Source organism: Oncorhynchus mykiss, chromosome Y, assembly GCF_013265735.2.
Source record: "Oncorhynchus mykiss isolate Arlee chromosome Y, USDA_OmykA_1.1, whole genome shotgun sequence".
Classification (NCBI taxonomy): domain Eukaryota; kingdom Metazoa; phylum Chordata; class Actinopteri; order Salmoniformes; family Salmonidae; genus Oncorhynchus; species Oncorhynchus mykiss.
Window position 1 is genome coordinate 14,121,472 of NC_048593.1, and position 27,560 is coordinate 14,149,031.

General features: G+C 41.9%; 1 protein-coding gene across 8 annotated transcripts; it reads right to left on the reverse strand.

Annotated features, from left to right (window-relative positions):
• Positions 1 to 568: 568 nt before the first annotated feature.
• Positions 569 to 27,051, reverse strand: wu:fi75a02. Of its 8 annotated transcripts, none has more exons than XM_036967755.1 (10): positions 26,647 to 27,051; positions 26,389 to 26,450; positions 10,890 to 11,284; positions 10,754 to 10,814; positions 10,158 to 10,475; positions 7,948 to 9,907; positions 4,807 to 5,014; positions 4,217 to 4,350; positions 3,933 to 4,004; positions 569 to 2,952 (listed from the first exon to the last, which is right to left on the reverse strand). In XM_036967755.1, the coding sequence occupies exons 3-10, from the start codon at positions 11,274 to 11,276 to the stop codon at positions 2,682 to 2,684; spliced, it is 3,411 nt and encodes a 1,136-aa protein (XP_036823650.1). In that variant the 5' UTR covers positions 11,277 to 11,284; positions 26,389 to 26,450; positions 26,647 to 27,051; the 3' UTR covers positions 569 to 2,681. The 8 variants fall into 8 exon arrangements, with proteins under 8 accessions (XP_036823650.1, XP_036823649.1, XP_036823652.1 ...); XM_036967754.1 differs by having other exon boundaries at positions 26,642 to 27,051; XM_036967757.1 differs by lacking the exon at positions 26,647 to 27,051 and having other exon boundaries at positions 7,948 to 8,807; positions 8,856 to 9,907; positions 26,389 to 26,635.
• Between the last annotated feature and the right edge of the window lie 509 nt (positions 27,052 to 27,560).

Here is a 27,560-nt window from a genome sequence, read left to right on the forward strand (position 1 = left end):
AATGTTCTTGATCGGCTCAGCCAGAGCCCAGACTTGAACCCGATCGAACATCTCTGGAGAAATGAAAATAGCTGTGCAGGAACACTCCCCATCCAACCTGACAAAGCTTGAGAGGATCTACAGAGAATGGGAGAAACTCCCCAAATACAGGTGCAAAGCTTGTAGCATCATATCCAAGAAGACCTGACCCATAATTGCTGTCAAAGGTGCTTCAACAAAGTACTGAGTCTGAATACTTATGTAAATGTGATGTTTTGTTTAAAAATTTTCATAAATTAGCTAACATTTAAAAACATTTATTTTTCACTTTGTCATTATGGGGTATGGTGTGTAAATTGATGAGGAAAAAAACAATTTAATACATACATGTCCAAATCTTACAATCAATTTAACATACTTTAGAATGTTTTGGACATGACGTGTGAAAATCTAAATTCTAATATAGGTACCACTGATTTTCATTGGATTTGTACCACAACAGCAGCCAGGTAAAGCATGGATTGCTGTCATACCTTGTCCATAGAATGCTTACAATACATGAAATGGTCTCACTTCTACATTTCTCAAACGGAGCAATGGTTTCAGCCAAACAAATACATCAGTTCTAAGCACCTTAAACCTATTAAGAAACGACACATTTCAATACCATTTTATTCATAAAAATATTACAATAATTGACAGTACTAACCTTCAGTCTGAGATGCAGTAAACACCCATCACTTTTATCATTGGATGAAATAAAGAATAGGAGGGATTTAATGAAAAACAATTTTTAAAAAAATCATATTTTCACTGACATATTGGATTCCAAAGTGTGTCACTTCTTACACTGCACACCAGTGTAAACACAAATAATCCTCTGCTACAGCTAAATTAAAATAACTTGTTTCTACAATTCAATCTCTGGCCTAAAGAGCAGAGGTCAGAGGACGGGAGAGAAGGTGCAATAGAACACGGGGTCTGGCTCTTTTGGGGGGGGGGGGGGGGGTCAATAAGTGAAGACTTCTGCCACACAAGAAAAGCTACTGGCAAATAGGTCCAGGGCAGCAGAGAAGTATACAAACAATGATTGCAAACCACATCAGGTCTCTCTTAGAAAGTAACCATACAAAAGAAAATGAATAAAACAACTTAAATAACATCCGACACTTTCATTTTGTGCTGAGCAATTCAAGAGAGGATTGTGTCAATGTGTGTGGCTGCGGAGCTGAACGTTTCCACTTCAATCCACACCAAGACCTGTCTGATATGTAATGATGACTGGCCACAGTTCAAAAACTAATTATTCACCTGAAATTAGTGTTTCATAACAAATGCTGTCATAACAAAATGCGCAGTGGTAAGCAAACACTACAACAAATGGTTATAGCCTGGTTCCCAGATAAGGATATTGCTAAAGCATAAATGTATCTTGACAGTCATTATGCAATGTAAGATTGCACTAAGGCCAGACTGTTTGGTATGATAATGCAAGAAGTATAAATAGATCTGGCAACCAGGTTAGGTCTTCCAATCTAAGGCAGTCTATTTTATAATTTTGTCAAAGATGTATAAAACCCTTTTTTTTCACCTGTGTCATTATGGGGTATAAATATTGAACAAGGGAAGGGGTCTGAATACTTTCCCAATGCACCGAATATGACTATGGATCACGTGGTTTAAAAAATAAAACTGATGTTCTGAACTTTGAGATAACATCTATAATATAATTTAGCAATATACTAGGTAGGGGGTATAGCAGCGATAGGAATTAGGAAAATAACTACAGGCACATAGCCCACACTCTCACTGTACCAGAAGCACGGACCACTCAGTGCACATGACCTCCTCAAACACCCCTATCCAATGGAAAACGGTTAGGGACAAGAGTTTTTCCTGACCATGCGACCACTTGCCTAACAAAGATTCTGGGCCTTAACTACAACCCAGAGTTTTTCCCAGTACAGGTCACATGGTCTGAATAAGGTAAGAAGGAAAGTGCTCGGGTATGGGTTGGTGAACTTTCCACCCATGTGCTTGTGTAGTCTACAGTGTTCATATACGCAAAAGCTTAATGTGTGTGTATGTGTGTGAACGAACGCACACATTTAGGTATCAGTGTTCCAAATTCTCCGTTTCAATTATTAGTTCCTAAGAAGACAGTTATTGTTCAACCACCATTCATTGTATATCAACAAAATCATATCTTTGCTGGATTGACTTTAAACTTCCACTAAGGCATGCATTAAAGTTGGAATCCATAGCGGTGAAGCGGCAACGTCCGTTTGCGACATTACAACAAAGACTTTACTTCAAACAACGAACACTGCATGCGCAGTAGAACAGCACAGTATGTTCAAATATATTTATTTTTAACGATGCCGAATGCTCATTTCCTCAAAACAAAAACAATAACAAATGCGCCTGGGCTGGCCAGTGGCACGGTTTGCCTTTGCTCTTTTCTAGCTCTTCAAATGCTAGCAGTTATAAAACAATAATGTGACTGGCTGGTTATTTCAAGTGCGCCAAACAAAAACTGAGAATGAGGAACTGCGTGCAATGCATGTGTAGCATGTCACAAATGAGACTACTTTTGACCCAGTGGGCTTGGGTCAAAAATAGAGCCCTATATGCTGAACAGGGTGCCATTTGGGACACAGCCTGTGCATTTGGATGTGAAGGAGGGGGTATTGAGGGACTGCTCAGTCCTCCAGGCCTTGGCAGGTGAAGAAGTCCTCCAGCTCGCTCAGCCTCTCGATGAGCATAATGTCCAGGTCGGAATCGTCGGGCCTCCCCCTCCGGCCCCGGCCCCTGGGGCCCTTCACGCGCAGGGGCAGCAGGTTGGCTCTGGCTTTTCGTTTGCGCGGCAGTGTGAAGTCTGGGAAGTCCAGCACGCGCTTCCTCTTCTGGTGGCCGATGCAGACCAGCAATCCGTTCTTCTCCTTGGGCTCCTCGAAGATGGTCTCTAGGCTCCTGGTATGGGAAAACAATATGATAAACCATATACTAAAGAAAATATGAACCATATGATAACAGAAAATCAAGGGTCAAATTTACATTTTGAGCATAATGAGAGAAAGACAAAGAGATTCTTCAGTGCCTTAGAGAGGGGTGAATGCACTGGCAGAAAACACATATGGACAATACAAAACATTGGGAACACCTGCTATGTCCACGACAGACTGACCAGGATCCCGTATTGATATCACTTGTTAAATCCACTTCAAATCAGTGCAGATGGAGAGGAGACAGGTTAAATATGTTTCTTTAAGCCTAAAAATAGTGTATGTGTGCGATTCAGAGGGTGAATGGGAAAGACAAAATATTTAAGTGCCTTTGAACAGGGTATGGTAGTAGGTGCAAGTTTGAGTGTGTCAAGAACTGCAATGCTGCTGGGTTTTTCATGCTCAACAGTTTCCCATGTGTATCAACATTGGTCCACCACCAAAAGAACATCTAGCCAACTTGACAACTGTCAACATGGGGCCAGCATCCATGAGGAAAGCTTGACACCTTGTAGAGTCCATGCCCTGACAAATTGAGGCTGTCCTGAGGGCAAAAGGGGGTGAAACTCAATATTAAGAAGCTGCGCCTAATGTTTTGTACACTCAGTGTACGTGTTGTGGCCCTAAAATGGCACACCTGATTCAATTTGTCAACTAATCACCAAGCCCTTGACTAATTGAAACAGGTATTCCTAATGTTTCTTACACTCAGTGTTTGTGGCCACCGTGTACATATAAAGTATGTATAAAGTAAGCCAAGCATCAGGTCTAATATCATGAGCCAAGGTGGCTGCAAGAGGAGATCTCTGGGCAGCGATAAGAAGTATAGACTACAGTAGATATACCCATTTAAACCAGCCTACTGACTGACAACAAAGTGTTTTAATAAACTGTGCGTTGTCATGTTCAACTTAAGGTACAGTTTGAATAATAAAAATGATGACTGACCTGTTGGGAGTGGGCGATCTATAATTCTTGTTGGTGTAAATCTCCTCCAAGCTGAACTCCTTCTTCTTCAGTCTGATGCAATGTACACACAAATAAAAACATGTGAAACACAGCTGAGACACAGGAGGATAGTTGATCAAACTACTAGTTCAACACAACGACCCGGTTCAGACGTGTCTTCTAGCTTGATTTAAGAATTTACTATTGGCAATCTGTGTGATCACACAAGCCCCTATAAAATCAACAATCCAATTGTTTTGTTAGTTACTGGTTTTTCCCCTCACCTCTTTGGTTTGGGCAGGCCCATGGGCGTGAGGTTATTGTCTGGTTTGGGAACAGTCTTCCGGATGCGGATCTGGGATACCCTCTTGGAGCGCTGGCCTGGAGGGGCCCCCACAGTCGCCTCATACAGACCTCCCTGCAGAGCCACAGAAAGAAAGAGAACAAGGTCACAGAACCAGAAAATATTTTGTATTTTAATAATGGCAAAGAAGACATGGGAGAGGTACAACTAGCTGGACTGTAAAAGAGTTTGTACGAAAACAAGGGAAGAGGTGCTTCTTTGAAAAATAATGATGCTCAAAGGGAATAAAAGACATGGTATCTCTCTCCGTGGAGAAAATGAGCATCCTCATTAGTCAACACCGAAATGGTGTTTTCGTTGTCACACAACATTCATCAGGCCCCTTAGGAACAGGGCTAGACTGCAGATTTGGCTCAAATCTGAGCATGGCCCCAATAAATTGTAAGGATAATACAGAGCATCAGAGCTACACCTATATTGAGTAGAAGGCTTTGTATAGTACAACCAAACAAAGCCCAGGCTAAGAGTATAGTGTAGGACGTGTACAGTTCCTGTATATGGCAGGCTCACCTCTCTGGATGGGCTGCAGCCATGCCCATGCAGACCTGGGTATTTGACGTTGGCTGTAGCGATGGCAAGACTGGGTACAGGCTCAGGCTGGTTATCCAGACGCATGGTCTTGGGGCTGTGCCCATGGCTGGTTCTGGATTGGGAAAGGGCCCGCTCTGGGGTAAGTCTGACCCTACATCGTTGTGTGGGCGGAGAGGTGAGAGATGTGCTGCTCGGGCAGGACAGGAAGGAGAAAAAAATTTAAACTGTTAGAAAAAAGTATTTTTGATCAAATTCATAGGTTGTGCACCGTTACAATCATAGTCATGGGAAGTAGGTGTGCTGAAGGACCTGCTCAAAAATCGGAATTAACAAAAAAAATCTTCATTACAAAATAAATCCAAAAATTAAATAATGATATAGCCTGTAGTGTGGGTGAAAAAAATAAAAAATCTGCCCCCCCCCCGTCAGCGAAAGAGTCGCCACACCCCCACACCCAAAAATCTTCCCGCTGCTATGATTACAACATTGTGTTTATATTTGAGATGCCACTGACAAAAGCAGTAAAGGATGCAATGTACAGAGAGTACAAAACATTAAAAACAGATTAATATCGACTCCCCCTTTTCCCTTTTCAACAGCCTCAATTCGCCAGGGCATGGACTATACAAGGTGCTGAAAGCGTTCCATAGAGATGCTGGCCCATGTTGACTCCAATGCAGTTGTGTCAAGTTGGCTGGATGTCCCTTGGGTGGTGGACAATTCTTGATACACGCGGGAAACTGTTGAGCATGAAAAAAACTCAGCAGTGTTGCAGTTCTTGACACAAACCGGTGCACCTGGCATCTACTACCATACCCCATTCAAAGACACAAATCTTTCGTCTTGCCCATTCACCCTCTGAATGGCACACATACACAATCCATGTCACAATTGTGTCAAGGCTTAAAAATCCCCTCGTCTACACTGATTGAAGTGGATTTAGGTGACATCAATAAAGGATCATAGCTTTCGCCTGGTCAGTCGATGTCATGGAAAGAGCAGGCAATTCCTAATGTTTTGTACACTCGGGTGCCCTGGGCACACAGTGTAGTCTGGCCACATTGATAGTTAATCCGTTATTACATTGTGTGGTAGATCTGCATTTTATGGAGATTCGATACTGTCCCACATCTAGACAAAACAGGCATTCATCATACTGAGTGACTTGTTGCATGTGCTGATCACCTTGCTGTGAAAAAATTGTGAGACATGAATATATTAGTATAGTATTTTATATGTCCCCAAATAATTTATTAAAATACACTGTTTTGCAATTATAATTTTTTGTTTTTAAATGTAACCGTTGTTTAACAAGACAAGTCAGTTAAGAACAAATTCTTATTTACAATGACGGCCTACCCGGCCAAACCCGGACGACGCTGGGCCAATTGTGTGCCGCCCTATGGGACTCCCAATCACGGCCGTATGTGATACAGCCTGGATTCAAACCAGGGACTGTAGTGTCGCCTCTTGCATTGAGATGCAGTGCCTTAGACCGCTGCGCCACTCGGGAGCCCCGAGGGTCTACAGTAACTTCAACATTACTGTCTGGGCTAGCACCATGGTGTCCATCTGGTCAGGGTAACATTATGTATTTATAGACCATTTGTGTGTTGGGAGAAAATGTGATTGGGCTGGCTAGGCTGCCTATACGTTTTGAATCCAAAATGATTAACTAGAATTAATCAATCAACATATTGATGACAGTTGCTTAGGCCTGCATGATGCAAACACACATAAAGCTCAGTTCTATTGTCTATCAGTTGTTGTCTGTGTCTGGGTAGAGGAAATCCCCATCCTAATCTAGTCTAAATGTAATGTATATGAACAAATGTAAGGTAGCTGCAGTTGGACTAGATTTTCATTCCCCTCAGAGCCATGACATTTGTTCAGGAGTTTTTTTTAAACCATGTGACCGGATTAGGAAAAACTGGTCCCATCATAGCCCATATAAAACCTTTTTACAACTGATTAATCACTGTCATACCTTATCAGGGTCCAGAGTTTTCCTACTTAGGTTAAAACATAAGGAAAAACTCCAGGTCCCAGGGGGTAAAAATTGCCCCACCGCTCTGGGACCTATGGTGCCACCAGTCTGCTTGCAGTGGTCAGTTATTGTCAGGTATGTGGACGATCAGGGCTTTATTCAGGGATACTTTGATTTGTCATGTGGGCGAGATGGGTAACCTGTGTTTGACTTTATGAATTTTGAGTCGCCTGAGTTTAACTTCCGAGCAACTCGTTGTCCAAACCTACGACGGCGCAGCTGTAAAATAATGTATCTGCTATTTGTATTTACAGCTATGTCCCCTCCTGTTCCCTGATTAAGAGGTGATGACCACTCCACTCCCATTGTCAACTTTTCCTGACATTAACTGAAGCCACGTCTCATGTGCTCGCTCATCCACTGGCACATTGAATGTTTCCTCTCCAAGCACTGAGTACCTCTATCAATTTTCTCTCATTACTGTATGTTGAGTCAATCACATAGACAAAATACATTACACATCAATGATGTTACCTTGCTTAGACTAACTCATTCTTAGCTCTTTTGTCTGTTTAGTGTCTTGTGTTATTGTTTTTTGTCTTCTCAGTCAAATCCTGTCCTGCACTGGTCAAGCCTCTGAACACCTCAATTCATGCCTCATTCAAGCACTGCTCTCATTCCCCATAATATTGTACTATAAACTTCTTTATTAAATGATTTAGGTTAAAATAATTAGTCTGCCAATTTTGACACATTTTGTCGCCTCCGGCACCTAAACCATGGGTCTCCCATCCTATTCAATTATTCAAGTCACCAGCCTCCACTGATGGCTAAGGTGCCTTATTGCGATTATAAAACTGGTTACCAACGTTATTAGAGCAGTAAAAATAAATGTTTTGTCATAGCCGTGGTATATCAGACTGTATACCATGGGTATCAGCCAATTAGCATTCAGGGATCGAACCACCCAGTTTATAATTCCTGCTAGAGGAAGTGTCCTGACAACAAGGCAGAGCATAACTACAAATACAAACAAGAAATCAGATGAGTTTCTTCAAACGCTACCTCTAAATCCCTCATTATCTCAGAGCATCACGCCATTTTCACAAGTCAATATCACGTTATAGACTGACCTGTGGTCATTGCACAGGCCAGACGGGCCAGTGTAGTCCTTGAGGGGCAGCAGGGGAAGATGCATGTACTTCTTCCGTGACTCCATGATCTGACACACCACAGTCTTCACCTCTGTGGCCGACAGTCTCATGAGGGTAGCAGGGCACTTGTGTCTGAACCAGTGGCGGAAGGAGGTTGGGGAGGAGGCGGCCAGCACAGTGCTCAAACCCCCCTTGGAGATCTTAGAGAAGCCCATCTGGCTGAAGAGGGACATGGGGAACTGACCAGGTGCGCGGAGTAGGCGGGAGAGACCCCGCTGCAGGGTAGAGGTGTCTCCGTTCAGGAGTTTGCTGCAGCAGCGGGAGAAGTTCTGGGCTAGGGACGCCAGCTGCAGGGGGGAAAGAAGCAAGACTGGGCTGCCCAGAATCACCATTGGCTGCCAGTGGTGCTGCGACGTCTCCTCCTGCAGCTCCAGGAGAGTCATGGCTAGAGCGCCACCAGTGCTGCTAATGCCTTTTAGCTGCCGCTTCTTACAGGAGGGCCGGTCCTTATCCCAGTGGCGCTTGAGCTTGGAGTTGAAGAAGTGCGGGAGGTTCCCCCGTCTGCTTTGACCACCATCCGGGGATGAGGGGAGCTCCGGAGAGGGGCTGGCAGCTATGAGGTGGTTGGCTGTGTCCGACAGCTGGAGCAGGAGGGCCTGGCACTCGTGGTGGGTGGATTGAACACCAATGATGAGAGATTTACAATAGCCATTTCGGGGAGAGGGGAACATGGAGGCCACGGAGGTGTCCAGAGAGGGGCTGATAGAATGGAAGGGCAGGAGGGCTTGTTTGTCCTTCTGAGGGTCCATGTAGCCAGTCAATGGTGGAGACCGGGAATACGGCACAGAGACTGAACCTGATGGTGATAGTCGGTCTGGAGATTTAAATTGGGCATGGCACAATGGAGAGTGTTGCTGATTAGTAGGTACGGTTAATCTAAGGGTCTGATTTTCTTGTCCGCCGTATGACACCCTTATACTCTCCACAAACCTCTCGTGTTGTTGACTCCACTGCCTCTCATCGGCTGTCTCCCTGCCCACACCAGCCTGCGGTTGGTCCTGTACCTGGGCGGAGAAGCTACCCTTGATGGATATGGCGGCAGTGGAGACGAACTCGCCAACCGGGTGTGCCTTCGCTTCCCTCTTGTTCCGCCTCTTCCTCTCAGGCTTCCGGTCTTTCTCTGCCTCTTTGGAGGACTGCGTGTAGGCCGTGTGGTCAGTGCGAGGTGGGCTGGTGATCCTTCGCTGGAAATAAGTTGGAGTTATTCTACCTGTGTGCTCGGACCTAGATGAGCCTACGGCTTTAACGGAATGTGCCAACAGAGAGCAAGCTCCTATAGGGCTCAACTGGACCACCTCAGCCATAGTCCGACCCTTACTTGGAATTGGACACGTTGGGATCTCAGTGCTTTTGGATTGTCCTTGTGATTGAGTGGGGACGTGTATATGAGGAGGGTGTGGATGTGTCTCCATACTCCCTCTCCTGTTCACTTGAGTGTCCCCAGATTGTGCCTTCCAAGGAGATAGAAGGGTCACTTCCTGGCTGTCACTAGACTCTGTGTCCATCAGGGCAGAATTGACCAACCAGGTGGGAGCGTCCTGCCCCTTCTCGCCAGCCAGCTCCATGTCCAGATCCTCAGAGTCTGACATGGGGGAGTAGTTTCCCTGTATGCACCCCTCTGTGACCATCTCTTTTCCAACAGAGGACAAGAAGTGCCCCAACTCTGTCCTTTTCATTTCCCCACCAAATCCCTCATTGTGTTCACAGCGCTGGGCCGGACTGTGGCTAGGTGAAAATGTTTTCGCCATCCTCCATTGACATCCAGTGAGGATCCCCTTGTCTGTTCCAGAGCAGCCCATATTGCATGAAGGGTTTGGACCATGTGGTAACAGCTCGGTGAAGTCCAACTTTTCTTCTTTCAGCGCTCTTGGTTCCGTTCCTGTACCAACACAAGAAACCAAAACATTACTCACCAACAAAATAATATTCAATCAAGTACTTAAACACAGCAGCATCTAGCACACAGACAACAACCTAGCCTTTCATACCCTATGTGTGTCAGTATGACTTAACGAACGATATAATCCACACATCTTAAAAACACTTACAAATGACTTTATAACAGGGGAGCAAGCATACACCTTTTAGTGTGGTGCCTTCTAATCTTTAGCGCGTCAACCTCAACTCACCCAGACCATGGAGAGGTGACAAGTCCTGTTTGGTGGTGGCGGTCATCCTTCTCGCTAGCTGGCCCACCTGGGTGTTGAGCAGGGCCAGGCTGTTGCCGTGTTTGGTTCCCTGCTCGTAGAGCTCCTCCATCCTCCTCTCCACCACCTGTAGCCGCTGGCACAGGGTGCCCATGGCACCCGTCAGCAGCCGCTTCATCTCTGCCTGGTGGGGTGCCAGGCAGCTCTCCAGGATGCCCAGCTGCTCACCTGTGGGGCCGGCCGGGGGAGCAGGGCCAGGGGGGCAGCCTTGAAGCGGAGGCGAGGCCCTGGAGGTAGGCTCTGTGTACAGAACACAGTCACAGATAGGTGAGAGGCTGCGTGGGGACTGGGGAGGTAGGCTGTTTGGTTTGGGTAGCTGAAGGATTTGGTTGCACCGTTTGAGATTTCACATGGTGGCTAATGACCAAATGGGAACTGCATCTCTAAAACCTTTGCAGTACTCATATGAAATTCTTAGATTCACTGATTCGCCTCCTTGACTCATTTGATATCTGTACTATGTAGTGTCATTACTGCTGTTTCTATGCAATAGACTGAGATCAACAATGGTACATTACCTAGTTGTTTTGGATTAACCAAGACATTGCCATTGTTGCCAGGTCTTTGAAAGCCTTGAACCTGAAAATGACAACACACAAGTTTACACAAGACACACATGCAGAAACATAAGCATACACTAAGAACAAGACACACATTCCAAACCTGGTCTGACACTGGTCTCTCTGCTCTTCTGAAGTCGGCAGAGCCAGCAGTCCCATAGACATGACCTCTTAGACTGGAGACTGAGCCCAAAGCGTTCTGCCTGTGCTCCACCGGGATCTGTTGCGGTCTCCCACCAGAGCTCATCCCAAGATTACCATCTCTAGCTTTGCTCTCTGCTGGTCTGAGAGACATGGTCATCAGAGGTCCTACACAAGCCGCAGCAGTCTTCTGGTCCTTGCTAGTCTCTCTGCACCCTGTTGCCAGTTTTTCATGGTACAACTGGGAAAGAGGGGGTAATGGATCCACCAGACCCACCGATATGGTGCCGGGTATCTGCTGACCACCTCTTGGAACAGCCGGAACAGATGACAACATCATCACATGGGCTGAGGGACCAGTACAGGGAGCAGAAAGGGAACAAGAGTGGTACCTGGGTCAAATTCCAGTTCAGACAATTGTATGGCCAACACAGCATGGCTGATTAACCAAGATATGACCAGTGATTGAATCTAAGACATTATGATAGCTGGATAGTCAACTTCATGTAATCCAAAATGTCATAAATCTACATTTTAAAATGTCTAAAATAAGATCAGATTTAAATCGTATTCTTGCAGGGAACATAGTGGCCAATACCAAATACATTCAGTATTATTGCCCAAAGCAGTGTGATACATTCTCTTCATATAGCCATCGTTACCTTACCCCACAAATGATCCTTGATTGCTGCAGCAAGTAAACTGACTCGTTGCACGCACAAGCTATGTTTTGTGGTTTGACAGACCGAATATACAAGCATGACCAAAACAGACACCAAACATAAATAGCTCTACGAAGCTCGCCGTCACGTATAGACTTATTAGCTTATTAAAGTTAGGGCTGTCCCCGAATCTTGGTCGACCGAGAGTCGTCAGTTCTTTCAACCAATCGGTCAACATTTTTAAACATGTATTTTTCCATATATAGTGGAAAAATAGATGTAAATGACTATTGTGGAAACGACAGATTTTTTTAATGGAATATCTACATAGGCGTACAGAGGCCCATTATCAGCAACCATCACTCCTGTATTCCAAAGGCACGTCGTCAGCTAATCCAAGTTTAACATTTTAAAAGGATAATTGATCATTAGAAAACCCTTTTGCATTTATGTTAGCACAGCTGAAAACGGTTGTGCTAATTAAAGCAGCAATAAAACTGGCCTTCTTTAGACTAGTTTAGTATCTGGAGTATCAGCATGTGGGTTCGATTACAGGGTTAAAATGGCCCGAACAAATAACTTTCTTCTGAAACTTCAGTCTATTCTTGTTCTGAGAAATAAAGGCTATTCCATGCAAGAAATTGCCAAGAAACTGAAGAACTTGTACAATGCTGTGTACTAATACCGTCACAGAACAGCGCAAACTGGCTCTAACCAGAATAGAAAGAGTGGGAGGACCCGGTGCACAACTGAGCAAGAGGACAAGTACATTAGAGTGTCTAGTTTAAGAAAAAGACGCCTCACAAGTCCTCAACTGGCAGCTTCATAAGTACCCGCAAAACACCCGTCTCAACGTCAACAGTGAAGAGGTGACTCAGGGATACTGGCCTTCTAGGCAGAGTTCCTCTGTCCAGCGTCTGTTCTTTTGCCCATCTTAATCTTTTCTTTTTATTGGCCAGTCTGAGATATGGCTTTTTCTTTGCAACTCTGCCAATTGAGGACTCTTTCCATTCTGGTTAGTGCCAGTTTGCTCTGTGTCTGGACACCTGTCTGGAGACACCTGAAAATAGCTGTGCAGAAACACTCCCCATCCAGGTGTGCCATTCTTGTAGTGTCATACCCAAGAAGACTGAATACTTCCCTAATGTGATATTTCTGTTGTTTTTTTTTAAACTGTTTTTGCTTTGTTATTATGGGGTATTGTGTGTAGATTTATGAGTAACATTTTTTATTTAATCAATTTTAGAATAAGGCTGTAACGTAACAAAATGTTGAAAAAGTAAAGTGGTCTGAATACTTAATACTTTAAGCACTGCCATTCAAAATTAAGACACAAATGACTAGAAGGGAGCCAGAGATTAATATAACCTAACCAGAAGAATACGAAAAAAATTTGCAGACCGACACCCCCTCCTCCCGCTACTGCTGGCCTCGTGAAGTTGTCGGTAATAGGATACAGGCAACATCAGCGGCCGGCAACCTTTTCCATTTGGAGTGCCAAGTTATTGTACCATTTCTACTGTCAGTTTTCATAATGTCTTCATATCTCAAAATCAATGTCGTGGTTAACCAAATTTTATCTGAATGAAAATGATACAAATCTAAAAGGTAACTTCTATTACCATTGCCAATATGCACAAATAACCTTCATAAAGCCAAAAAATAAAAACATTACAGCCCAGAAAATATCCTGATAAAAATAAATATCCTATAAAATCACATGGGTTATGCATGGCCTGTCTGCAAGGAACTGTAAACTTGGTCTGGCCTCCTAGAAAACTTGCAACATTGTATAAAATATTCTGGGCCCTCAAGAGTTTCCTGTGCCAGTGAGCTCCAGACAGACAGACACAGCTGTAAGCTATTTGCGCAAGAGATAAGAAGTAATCAGGTAGGCCTATTTTATGACGTTTCCACTGGGTCAGAGCATTACATTTCCCCCCTATTTCATCCTGAGTGGTTATTGAAAGGGAGAGAGCTGGACATTTTTCAAATGAGCTAAGTTGATGAACTATTGTTGTTTTCAATTAATGTAAAAACATACTTTATTTACTTGCTGTTTTAGGCAAAAAAAACATGTGCTTTAAAAAGCTCCACAGTGATGTTGAGTTAAGACAATCAGAAATAGTATCAGATCCCCAAATGGGCCCATTTTATAGGCCTACATATCCACGCTGCCAGGAAGCCTAGGCATACTTCTTTGCGTAATCAGGTGCGTGTCCATACTCAAGATCGACACGATCGCTCCAAACAAAAGACAATTAATAAATTGACAACTTGTAAACGGAATGAAGTGAACCAAATATTTTCTCACAAGTGTAGCCTAGGTTGTGCGATCTGAAAACATGCCCACTTCTACAACGGTAAGACAAATAATATATTGAATGCGTTAACAGAAGTTACCGTAACCAAACAAACATTGTAGATTAGAAATTATGGTAATTAAATGGTAAATGTACTACTGATGTGCCATCCCCGCAGCCTCTGCAATGGATTTGTCTACTCAGTCAAGCATGAATCAGACAAGTATCTTGTGTGCCAAAATTAATTTGTATATATTTGCCACTGCGCAAAAAAAAAAAAATCTTGGTTGACCAACAGCCTATCGCCAAACAATCGACTAAATGGGGTCAGCCCTACATTAAGGACAGTTATTTTAACAGTAATGCTCCGTCTTAGGGTATTGCATAGAAGAAGTGTGCAAGATTAGTACTCAGTAGGGATGCACGATATAGAAAATCGGACGATATTAGCTAAAAATGCCAAAATCGGCCTGATGTCTAGTTTAACGTCGATGTGCAAAACCGATGTCAAAGTTGATGTGCGTACCTATATAACGTAGGTAGATGACGTAATGACACCACGAAAAATATAGCGCTACACAGCATTCCTAACCTAGCCCACAACGTGGCTTGAGCAGTGATTTGAAAGATTGTGATTGTTGAAACTCACATCCATGAGCTAACGTTACTTGCTATGGGCGTCACCGCTATTAGCTTCACGACTAACATTTGGACCAGCGATGTCAGACCCATGAGCATTAGGAGTCTGACAGCACAGTGGGTCCACGAGAATTCCCGAATGAGGAAAGATTTATTGCATGCTCAAGAATCTGCTAGTTCTCATACTGCTGCAGCCATTTCAATGGCATATGAGAACATTTTTGAAACATGAGCACTACTTTTATTAAATTTGTTCATTTCACTGTTATTTAACCAGATAGGCCAGTTGAGAAGAAGGTCTCATTTACAACTGCGACCTGGCCAAGATAAAGCAAAGCAGTATGGCACAAACAGAGTTACACATGGGATAAACAAACGTACAGTCAATTACACAACAGAAAAGGTTATACAGTGTGTGCAAATGTAGTAAGACTAGGGAGGTAACGCAAGAAATAGGCTATAGTGGCAAAATAATTACAATTTAGCAATTAAACACTGGAGTAATAGATGTGCAGAAGATGAGTGTGCAAGTAGAGATACTGGGGTGCAAAAGAGCAAAAAAGATAAGACCCCAGTGATTTTTGCAATTCGTTCCAGTCATTGGCAGCAGAGAACTGGAAGGAAAGGCGGCCAAAGGAAGAGTTGGCTTTGGGGATGACCAGTGAACTATACCTGCTGGAGCGCATGCTATGGGTGGGTGTTGCTATGGTGACCAATGAGCTGAGATAAGGCGGGGCTTTACCTAGCAAAGACTCTTAGATGACCTGGAGCCAGTGGGTTTGGCGACGAATATGAAGCGAGGGCCAGCCAATGAGAGCATACAGGTCGCAGTGGTGGGTAGTATATGGGGCTTTGGTGACAAAACAGATAGACTACATCCAATTTGCTGAGTAGAGTGTTGGAAGCTATTTTGTAAATCGCCGAAGTCAAGGAACGGTAGGATAGTCAGTTTTACGAGGGTATGTTTGGCAGCATGAGTGAAAGATGCTTTGTTACGAAAAAGGAAGCCGATTCTAGATTTAATTTTGGATTGGAGATGCTTAATGCGAGTCTGGAAGGAGAGTTCACAGTCTAACCAGACACCTAGATATTATAGGATACAGGCAACAGTTTGGGCCGCCTGGCTCGTTGCAAACTAATTTGCCAGAATTTTACATAATTATGACATACCATTGGTTGTGCAATGTAACAGCAATATTTAGACTTAGGGTTGCCACCGTTTGATAAAATACGGAAGGGTTCTGTATTTCACTGAAAGAATAAACGTTTTGTTTTTCGAAATTATAGTTTCCGGATTTGACCATATTAATGACCTAAGGCCCAGTCCTAGACAGATTAACTAAATATGCAGGTTTACAAATATATACTTGTGTATTGATTTTAAAGAAAGGCATTGATGTTTATGGTTAGGTACACATTGGTGCAACGAGTGCTTTTTTCGTGAATGCACTTGTTAAATCATTGGTGAAGTAGGCTATGATTCGATGATAAATTAACAGACACTGCATCGATTATATGCAACGCAGGACAAGCTAGATAAACTAGTAATATCATCTACCATGTGTAGTTAACTAGTGATTATGTTAAGATTTTTTTTTTTAACAATCAGTTGCAAGCTAGCATTAAACTTATCTTACTGCACTCCCGTAACAGGTAGTCAGCCTGCCACGCAGTCTCCTGGTGGAGTGCAATGTAATCGGCCACAATCAGTGTCCAAAAATGTTGATTACCGATTGTTATGAAAACTTGAAAATCGGCCGACCTCGATACTAAACTGCCTACTAGAACATCCAATAGTCAAAGCTCTATGAAATACAAATGGTATAGCGAGTAGAGGTCGACCGATTCAGATTTTTTGACGCCGATACAGATTATTGGAGGACCAAAAAAAGCCGATACCGATTAATCAGTCGATTTTTTTAAATGTATTTGTAATAATGACAATTACAACAATACCGAATGAACTTATTTTAACTTAATATAATACATCAATAAAATCAATTTAGCCTCATAAATAAACATGTTCAATTTGGTTTAAATAATGCAAAAACAAAAAGTAAGAAAGCTAAAGTTCCTTGCTCAGAACATATGAAAGCTGGTGGTTCCTTTTAACACGAGTCTTCAATATTCCCAGGTAAGAAGTTTTAGGTTGTAGTTATTATAGGACTCTCTCTCTCTCTATACCATTTGTATTTCATTAACCTTTGACTATTGGATGTTCTTATAGGCACTTTAGTATTGCCAGTGTAACAGTATAGCTTCCGTCCCTCTCCTCGCTCCTATCTGGGCTCAAACCAGGAACACAACGACAACAGCCACCCTCGAAGCAGCGTTACCCATCGCTCCACAAAAGCAGAGCAAGGGGAACAACCACTCCAAGTCTCAGAGCGAGTGACGTTTGAAACTCTATTAGCGCGCACCCCGCTAACTAGCTAGCCATTTCACATCGGTTACACAAGCCTAATCTCGGGAGTTGATAGGCTTGAAGTCATAAACAGCTGCTGGCAAACGCACAAACGTGCTGTTTGAATGAATGCTTACGAGCCTGCTGGTGCCTACCATTGCTCAGTCAGACTGCTCTATCAAATCATAGACTTAGTTATAGCATGATAACACACAGAAATAAGAGCCTTAGGTCATTAATATGGTCGAATCCAGAAACATCATCTCGAAAATGAGTTTATTCCGTTCCGTATTTTATCTAACGGGTGGCATCCATAAGTCTAAATATTCATGTTACATTGCACAACCTTCAATGTTATGTCATAATTACGTAAAATTCTGGCATATTAGGCAGCCCAAACTGTTGCATATACACTGACTCTGCGTGCAATGAACGCAAGAGAAGTGACACAATTTCAACGGGTTAATATTGCCTGCTAACCTGGATTTCTTTTAGCTAAATATGCAGGTTTAAAAATATATACTTCTGTGTATTGATTTTAAGAAAGGCATTGATGTTTATGGTTAGGTACACATTGGAGAAACGATACACACCGCATCGATTATATGCAACGCAGGACACGCTAGATAAACTAGTAATATCAACCACGTGTAGTGATTATGATTGATTGATGCATTCGCGTAACAGGCAGTCTCCTCCTGGAGTGCAATGAGAGGCAGGTGGTTAGCGCGTTGGACTAGTTAACTGTAAGGTTGCAAGATTGAATCCCCCGAGCTGACAAGGTAAAAATCTGTCGTTCTGCCCCTGAACGAGGCAGTTAACCCACCGTTCCTAGGCAGTCATTGAAAATAAGAATGTGTTCTTAACAGACTTGCCTAGTTAAATAAAGGTAAAAAATAATAATTAATAAATAAATAATAATAAATTTAAAAAAATAAAATAAATAAAAAATAAATAATAATAATAATAATAATAATAATAATAATAATAATTCGGCCAAATCGGTGTCCAAAAATAACGATTTAAAATTGGCCATAATTAAATCGGCCATTCCGATTAATCGGTCGACTTTAATAGAGAGAAATAGTCCTATAATAACTACAACCTAAAACTTCTTAACTGGGAAAATTGAAGAACTGGGAACCACCAGCTTTTTCATATGTTCTGAGCAAGGAACTTAAACATTAGCTTTGGCACATATTGCACTTTTAATTTCTTCTCCAACACTGTTTTTGCATTATTTAAACCAAATTGAGTCTGTTTCATTATTATTTGAGACTAAATAGATTTTATGTATTTATATTAAGTTAAACAAAAGTGTTCATTCAGTATTGTTGTAATTGTCATTACTACACACACAAGTCTGATTAAATCAGCTTTTTTGGTCCTCCAATAATCGGTATCGGTGTTGAAAAATCATTTTTCGGTTGACCTCTACTTCCCACAATTGTGTCAAATTGGCTGGATGTCCTTTGGGTGGTGGACCATTCTTGATACACACAGCAAACTGTTGAGTGTGAAAAACATATCAGCGATGCAGTTCTTGACACACTCAAACCGGTGCGCCTGGCACCTTCTACCATAGAGTTCAAAGGCACGTCATCTCTTAAGGATTAGCCGCCTTAAATATTTTGTCTTGCCAAGTCACCCTCAATGGCACACACACACAATCCATGTCTTAAGGCTTAAAAATCCTTCTTTAACCGGTCTGTCTCACATTCATCTACACTGATTGAAGTGGATTTAACACGTGACATCAAGGGATCATAGCTTTCACCTGGATTCACTTGGACGATACATTGGAGATTTAAAAAAAAGACAACTACTGGAAACAATAGAACACTAATGAAAAATCTGGGAAACCAGGCCTAGTATTCATAGCTGACTTTGAAAAAGGCTTTTGATAAAGTACAATTGGAATTTATATATAAATGCCTGAATCACAATGGGTGAAAGTTACATAGTAATCCTAGGTGTAAAATATAAAATAATGGCTACTTCTCAAGAAGTATTAAAATTGCAAAGAGGAGTAAAACAAGGTTGTCCACTATCGGCATATCTATTAGAATGGCAATTGAAATATTAGCTATTTAAAAATAAAAAAATCAGATCCAACAATAAAGGGGCAAGAAATCCAGGGCTTAAAAACAAAAAAAGGTGTCATTGTACGCTGATGATTCAGGTTCTTTTAAATCCACAATTTAGATCCCTCCACAGCCTCAGAGGATGTAGATAGTTATGTTTTTAACCTCTCTGGATTACAATCTATGATAAAAGTGTACTATATCACACAGTGGATTACTAAAAAATAAAAATGTACATTACCGTGTAGTTCACCAATAAAATGCTCTGGAGGTAATGTGGACATACAGTTGAAGTCAGAAGATCACATACACCTTAGCCAAATACATTTAAACTCAGTTTTTCACAATTCCTGGCATTAATCCAAGTAAATATTCCCTGTTTTAGGTCAGTTAGGATCACCACTTTATTTTAAGAATGTGAAATGTCAGAATATTAGGAGAGAATTATTTATTTCAGCTTTTTTTCTTTCATCACATTCCCAGTGGGTCAGAAGGTTACATACACTAATTTAGTAATTGGTAGCATTACCTTTAAATTGTTCAACTTGGGTCAAACGTGTGTAGCCTTCCACAAGCTTCCCACAATAAATTGGGTGAATTTTGGCCCATTCCTCCAGACAGAGTTGGTGTAACGGAGTAAGGTTTGTAGGCCTCCTCACTCACGCACGCTTTTTCAGTTCTGCTCACACATTTTCTTCAGGATTGAGCTCAGGGCTTTGTGATGGCCACTCCAATACAAGTTTGGAAGTATGCTTGGGGTCATTGTCCATTTGGAAGACCCATTTGCGACCAAGCTTTAACTTCCTGACTGATGTCTTGAGATGTTGCTTCAAAATATCCACAATTTTCCACCTCCTGATGCCATCCATTTTGTGAAGTGCACCAGTCTTTCCTGCAGCAAAGCACCCCCACAACATGATGCTGCCACCCACGTACTTCATGGTTGGGATGGTGTTCTTCGGTTTGCAAGCCTCCCCCTTTTTCCTCCAAACATAACGATGGTCATTATGGCCAACCAGTTCTATTTTTGTTTCATCAGACCAGAGGACATTTCTTCAAAAAGTACCATCTTTGTCCCCATGTGCAGGTGCAAACTGTAGTCTGGCTTTTTGATGGTTGGTTTTGGAGCAGTGGCTTCTTCCTTGCTGAGCGGTCTTTCAGGTTATGTCGATATAGGACTCGTTTTACTGTGGATGTAGATACTTTTGTACCTGTTTTCTCCAGCATCTTCACAAGTCCTTTGCTGTTGTTCTGGGATTGATTTACACTTTTCGCACCAAATTACATTCATCTCTCGGAGACAGAAAGCGTCTCCTTCCTGAGCGGTATTACGGCTGCGTGGTCCCATGGTGTTTATACTTGCGTACTATTGTTTGTATAGGTGAACGTGGTACCTTCTGGTGTTTGGAAATTGCTCCCAAGGACGAACCAGACTTGTGGAGATCTACAATTTTTTCCCCCTGAGATATTGGCTGATTTCTTTTGATTTTCCCATGATGTCAAGCAAAGAGGCACTGAGTTTGAAGGTAGGCCTTGAAAAACATCCACAGGTACACCCCCAATTCACTCAAATGAAGTCAATTAGCCTATCAGAAAATTCTAAAGCCATGTCATCCTTTTCTGGAATTTTCCAAGCTGTTTAAATGCACAGTCAACTTAGTGTATGCAAACTTCTGACCCACTGGAATTGTGATACAGTGAATTATAAGTGAAATAATCTGTCTGTAAACAATTGTTGGAAAAATGACTTGTGTCATGCACACAGTAGATGTCCTAACCGAATTGCTAAATCTATAGTTTGTTAACAAGAAATGTGGAGTGGTTGAAAAACAAGTTTTAATGACTCCAACATAAGTGTATGTAAACTTCCGACTTCAACTGTACATTTAAATGGTATTAATATTAATTTGCATATATTTGTGTTAATTCCCATATATTCCCATGGAAAGTTTCCACCTCTGAATATTCCCCAAAATGTGCAAACCTAGTCGAAAGAACAGACAACTCTCGGTTGGCCAAGATTATTATATATTTGTTTAAATCGGGGACAGCATTAACCGCTACACACAGCCTACACCGTTGTCACCATATTAGCTAACATCATAGTAAACATAGCTGCTAGAACTAACACGTTAATAAACCCAAACCCGCTGCAATCAGAGTACAATGTACAGCAAGCTGTTACACCACCGGGCCCCGATGGCAATAAATTGATAAAACTGAAAGCTTACAGAGACTTGGAAGAGTTCCCGTGTTGGACAACCTAAGCCAGCTAGCTAACATAAATAGCATTCCTCTCTGTTTGACCCAGGTGTTTGAGTAGGCTAAATAAGCTAGCTGCATTGGATGGCTAAGTGAAAAAAATACAATTAAATATAGCTCTCTCCCTCTGCTGCTTCCCCTTAATTGTAAAGAAATTAATTTGTTTAAAAGTGTTCAACTATTGTCTCTCTCTCCCTGAGTGAACTACTCACCACTCTCTCCCTGAGTGAACTACTCAACATATGTTTTGCACTGCAGTGTTAAGCTAGCTGTAACTTATGCTTTCAGTACTAGATAAATTATCTGATCCTTTGATTAGGTGGACAACATGTCAGTTACTACTGCAAGAGCTCTGACAGGTTGAAGGACGTCCTCCGGAAGTCGTCATAATTACAGTGTCGGTCTATGGAAGGGGGTGAGAACCATTAGCCTCCTAGGTCTTGTATTGAAGTCAATGTTCCCAAAGGAGGACAGACAATGGTGGTGCTACTCCAGAGAGTGCTGTTGAGGCTACTGTAGACCTTCATTGCAAAACAGGGTGTTTTAATCAGTTATTTGGTGACGTGAATATATTTAGTATAGTTTTAGCTCAAAAGGTTAAATTTAATGTTTCACTACAGAAATATATATATAAAAAAACTGAGTAGGATGGTCATTCTTAGGGTTGGGCAGTATCCAGATTTTCATAGTCATACAGTCCTTCTCTCAACCTGGGATTTACAGTATTACTGGCTTAGTACACATGTGCCAAAAAATGCAAAAAAGCTAATTACCTGAATGCTAACAAGATTAGTACAAGTAATAGCTAATTTCCTGAGGCTGTTAGCTAAATATGCGAGTGCAAAGGAAAATAAACAATTTGCAAAGACAGGCAATCCAGCTCATAAAGTTATACATTTAGGTAGGTGTTACCGAATGTCGTTTTTGGTGAGTTTGGACACTTTCACAAGCGAATGTGAATGAGAGACATTGTGCAAATGAACAAAGTTGTGACTCATGCAGTACTGTCTCTTCAGCAGCATGTCTACATGCTGTGTCTGTGTGGAGTCTGGAGTCACTAGGGCAACGGACCTGCCTGCTAGGAGAGGAGGGGGGAGGGAGCACATGGGCTGAGAACTAGATGGGAGGAGAGAACTTGCCTAGTTAAATAAAATAAAAAATGTAAAGAGAAATACAAGGAAATCAAGATAACAGTGGCAGCTGTACAAATAACTAATCCAAAGGGCTTTGAGTTCTCAAACATGGCAGAAAGCTAACACAATATGATGCCCCATCACCTTATTAATGCAGCCACTTACTTAGATAACAAGTTAAACTAGGGGTCGTGTTAACGCATAATTCCGTATTTTTTCACACAGGAAAAAAGATAACACACAAGAAATATCTTGCTGCATTTTGTAAATGCAGATCTAAAATGGTTATTTTTATCATTTCTGCTGGGCGTCAGACCAATTTTGTGCTTCAGTTGCACTTTCCCACTCAGATGAAAATTCACTAATGGCCATTCTATCAGCACACAGGTCTCCGACCGCTGTGGTTTATTATCTGCAGTACTTTTCTTGTGTAGCCAAACTATTTGTCTCCGCTAAAATGCTAGATAAACTTTAAGCAAAACATTAGGAAATGTAGCTGGCTACATTCTTTCAATGACAGGCCTAAACATTAGAAATAATGATGGCCATGAATCATTTTTGCAAAAAATACCTTGCTTTTTCATTTTGAGTTAATTTACTTGAGGCTGCCAGCAAAATTGTGTTGCACTTCTGTCATGTGATGAAAATTAAGCTATTTTCTGCCGAATGTGTTGCACTAATGTATTTTCTGTGACGGAAAACTATAGTTGTACTTCCCTGATCACTCTATTGAAGCAAAACACTTGACTTTCAATATACAGTGCCTTGCGAAAGTATTCGGCCCCTTTGAACTTTGCGACCTTTTGCCACATTTCAGGCTTCAAACATAAAGATATAAAACTGTACTTTTTTGTGAAGAATCAACAACAAGTGGGACACAATCATGAAGTGGAACGACATTTATTGGATATTTCAAACTTTTTTAACAAATCAAAAGCTGAAAAATTGGGCGTGCAAAATTATTCAGCCCCTTTACATTCAGTGCAGCAAACTCTCTCCAGAAGTTCAAAATTGATGGGAAGATGGATGGAGCCAAATACAGGACCATTCTGGAAGAAAACCTGATGGAGTCTGCAAAAGACCTGAGACTGGGACGGAGATTTGTCTTCCAACAAGACAATGATCCAAAACATAAAGCAAAATCTACAATGGAATGGTTCAAAAATAAACATATCCAGGTGTTAGAATGGCCAAGTCAAAGTCCAGACCTGAATCCAATCGAGAATCTGTGGAAAGAACTGAAAACTGCTGTTCACAAATGCTCTCCATCCAACCTCACTGAGCTCGAGCTGTTTTGCAAGGAGGAATGGGAAAAAATGTCAGTCTCTCGATGTGCAAAACTGATAGAGACATACCCCAAGCGACTTACAGCTGTAATCGCAGCAAAAGGTGGCGCTACAAAGTATTAACTTAAGGGGGCTGAATAATTTTGCACGCCCAATTTTTCAGTTTTTGATTTGTTAAAAAAGTTTGAAATATCCAATAAATGTCGTTCCACTTCATGATTGTGTCCCACTTGTTGTTGATTCTTCACAAAAAAATACAGTTTTATATCTTTATGTTTGAAGCCTGAAATGTGGCAAAAGGTCGCAAAGTTCAAGGGGGCCGAATACTTTCGCAAGGCACTGTAAAATGCGACCCATATAAATACACAGCTGGACTCACCTGCTCCCGCTTTCTCGTGCTATTTTATACAAACACATGACTGGCTCAACTGTGCTGGGGAACTACGTAAGATTCATAATGTAAAATGTGACAGGTGAAATAAGAACACAATCTTCTTTTATCCCCTAAGCACAAGTTGACTGCAGTTATTTAGTTGAATTTCAACATATATTAAAACGTATTGAAAAACGTAAGAAATAGTTTCAAGGATATTGACTATTGAAAAAGCATCCCGTGGACATTTCCAAATACCCCGGTATATACATAACGCCCAAGCATAGTCCTTCCCTTCCTCCTCTGAGGAGCCTCCACTGGATCACTTGACTTGTATCTGCTCTGTGAGTTAACGTTACAGACTGCAATGCTGTAGAGGATGAGTAATTTGTTTGCCCTCAGTAACTCTGGTATGTACAGTGTTGTATCCTTTACTTTTTCCCCCTTATATAGCAGTTTCTGTAAAGCGATTTTTCATCTTTTGAATGAATGGTTCAATACCTGAGATTTGTGTAGCTATTCAATGTTCGGAACCACCATAACCAGAATGTTGTTGAAATTTGTATGCTAAAAATGAGTGGCCGTGCCAGTTCCTGGATCCATAATCACAGAAACAGGGGCACAGCCCGTAGCTGCCCTCTAGCAACCAAACTATTTAGTGCTAGGTATCAACTGCCAATCCAGAAGGGGCTGTAGTGAGCTTCAATTGGTCAAGCGTGCCGCAATGAATGTGGTATATTTGCATAAAGATTGTCCCCCCACCCAATGTTGTGAATGATACATATTCCTGTATAGTCACCAGCCAACTCCATTACACTCACAAGTTACTTCAACCAGTGGATACTAGCGATGGCTAGCTATTCTACCTGTCGGTCTTAATGAGTGTTAGCACGCTAATAGTAAACCTAATAGCACACAAAAAGGGGAAGGGGAATGTAGTAGTTTGCTGGATTGAATCCCCGAGCTGACAAGGTAAAAATCTGTCGTTCTGCATCTGAGCAAGACCGTAACCCCACTGTTCCCCAGGCGCCAAAGACGTGGATGTTGATTAAGACAGCCCCCCGCACCTCTCTGATTCAGAGGGGTTGGGTTAAATGCAGAAGACACATTTCAGTTGAATGCATTCAGGTTGTACAACTGACTAGTTATCCCCTTTCCCTAGTTTGATAATGACATCACCAAAGTGTGTTTTATCAGACATTTCAAACATTCCCAGCTAATGAGAAAACAGTCATGGTATTTAATTTAAGAGAATGAACAAGGCAACCATGGGGCTAATATGTATGGGCACCAATGGCCGATTGAGGGACTTTTGAATCCGCATCTCAGTACGGCCCACGTGACCGCCACTCCGTGAGGGGCTATGCTTGTGTTGCCCAACGATCCCCCGGCCCAATTCGCTCATTGAAATAAATAAATAAATGGGACTATGTTGTTTCATCTCCCCAAACGTGCTCTACGAATCTTGGCTGGTACATTTCATGTTAACTATTAGCAAAAATGTGGATAACCATGCTAGCCTGCCCTCATGTGGGTTCTAACAAGTTAGCAAGCATAATAGGTAGTGCTATGTATCAACAGTAAATTCAGTAAGGCCTGGAAGCTATAACTTTGATTAGTCAATCGCGCTGTGATGTCATGGAGTATTTGCATAAAGTTCAGCTTTACCCAACTTTGGTTCGACCCATAGAGAATGATAGCGAAAGCATCCCTATATAGTTCCTTTTATGCCATCTCTGAGCACACTGGCAGATCCACTTTTAAGTAGTCAATAATCTTCACGATTGGCTGACCCATCCTGATGATCCAGTTGCACATGACTCCAACAGGGTGATCAGGAGGGGTCAACCCATAAAGTTTAAAGTCCCACCCAGTTGACTACATTAAAATGGTGGAAGCCCTCAATGGCACTGCCCTTGCTAAAACAGCCTTTGGGCCTCTATCATTCTCTATGAGCCCACCCTGTTCATGTACCCTCGCCCCCCTCTATCGTGTACAGTGAAGAGGTACCGATAGACCCGGTTTATTTATACATTTAATAATGAATCAAAAGGTGTCTAAATGTGGGTTACGCACATAATAGATAGTCTATTGAAAATATACAATTGTGGAAACACTGAATACACTCTACAATAGTACGACTGGCTACACTTTGTATATTATAGCTACAAATTAGTTTAACCAGCATCTGGGTTTACATGATACGTTGAATATGGCGATTATCCTTCAAACCCAGGAAGCAGCCATTCAACTTGGCATTCACCAGCTTTCAAGTTGAATAATGTCACATTACATTTTGTACTTACCAAAGAATGGAGTTTTTCTGCGCAACTATCGTTATTATTGCCGCCACGGCCAGTATGTGCTTCTAAAAAAGGTGTAGATAAAAAGTTACATGCAACCGAAAAATGGAGAATCGCCATATTCAATGTCTCCTGTAAACACAGATTCTGGTTCACAATGCGATCAAAACGATGTCGAACGGCACGTGCTACACGTCTCTCTCTCTGTTCCAAGCCTTTTAGCCGGCAGGTTTAGAAAATTGTAATTATAACTTACCCTACCTGGGGCGGAGCTCTGCGCCCGCTGTGAATATTTGGCTTTATCAAGCGTTCCCTACAAATTCATAGATAAAAGTCCAGTTTGCTGTTCCGCCCCGTAAAGACTTCATTAGTTCGCTAACCGCTGCGCATACGGTGGAAAGCGGCTCTTGTCGGACAGGAGAAAGGCAGGTTATTACATTTCAGAACCGACCCCCTTATAAGCCAGTTCAAGACGTCTGTTTAATATATCTAGATGACCTTATACCGGTATTTGGCAATGTTTGTTGCAAAAAATACATATTTGTTTACGAAAAAATAACTAAATTAGTCTCGGTTCAGGGCGAGACAATTGACAGGATTGGATTCTAACTTCCTTACGAACGACTCAGCCATTGGCGGAGAACAACGGGCTCGAGTACTCTTCTCCTATTGGTGCATCGATGAGACATTGCATTGTGGGTTACCAAGATATTCACGTAAATATACAGTAGACATAGGCAGTTTGCCTATATAATGTGGCCCAGTGGTCACTAACCATTTCTGAGCCGCGAGTCAAAATGCAGGCTTTAGATCTACAGCTCAGATTTTTTTTAAACGTCTTAAAAAGCATAAGCCTATGCAACGTTAACCTATTAAAAACAGTTATGTAGCAATGATCTAGGTTTGTTCAGTAGGCTATAGGCTCAATACATTATCACTGCATATTGGCTATTATTGAATTTCCCTGCCAATGTTGTTCTGAGACCATTATTACATAATATTTAAAAACGTGAGGTATATGATTGCGCTGTTAATATATCATTTGTTGTATTACTTGTGAGGCATAAATTGAAATCATTTGCGTTTTTATTTTACTGAACCGTCTTCCAGCTGATGGGGATACTTAAATCGCAGACACGATTATCTGAGCTATCTAATTGGCCAGTGGTAGGCCT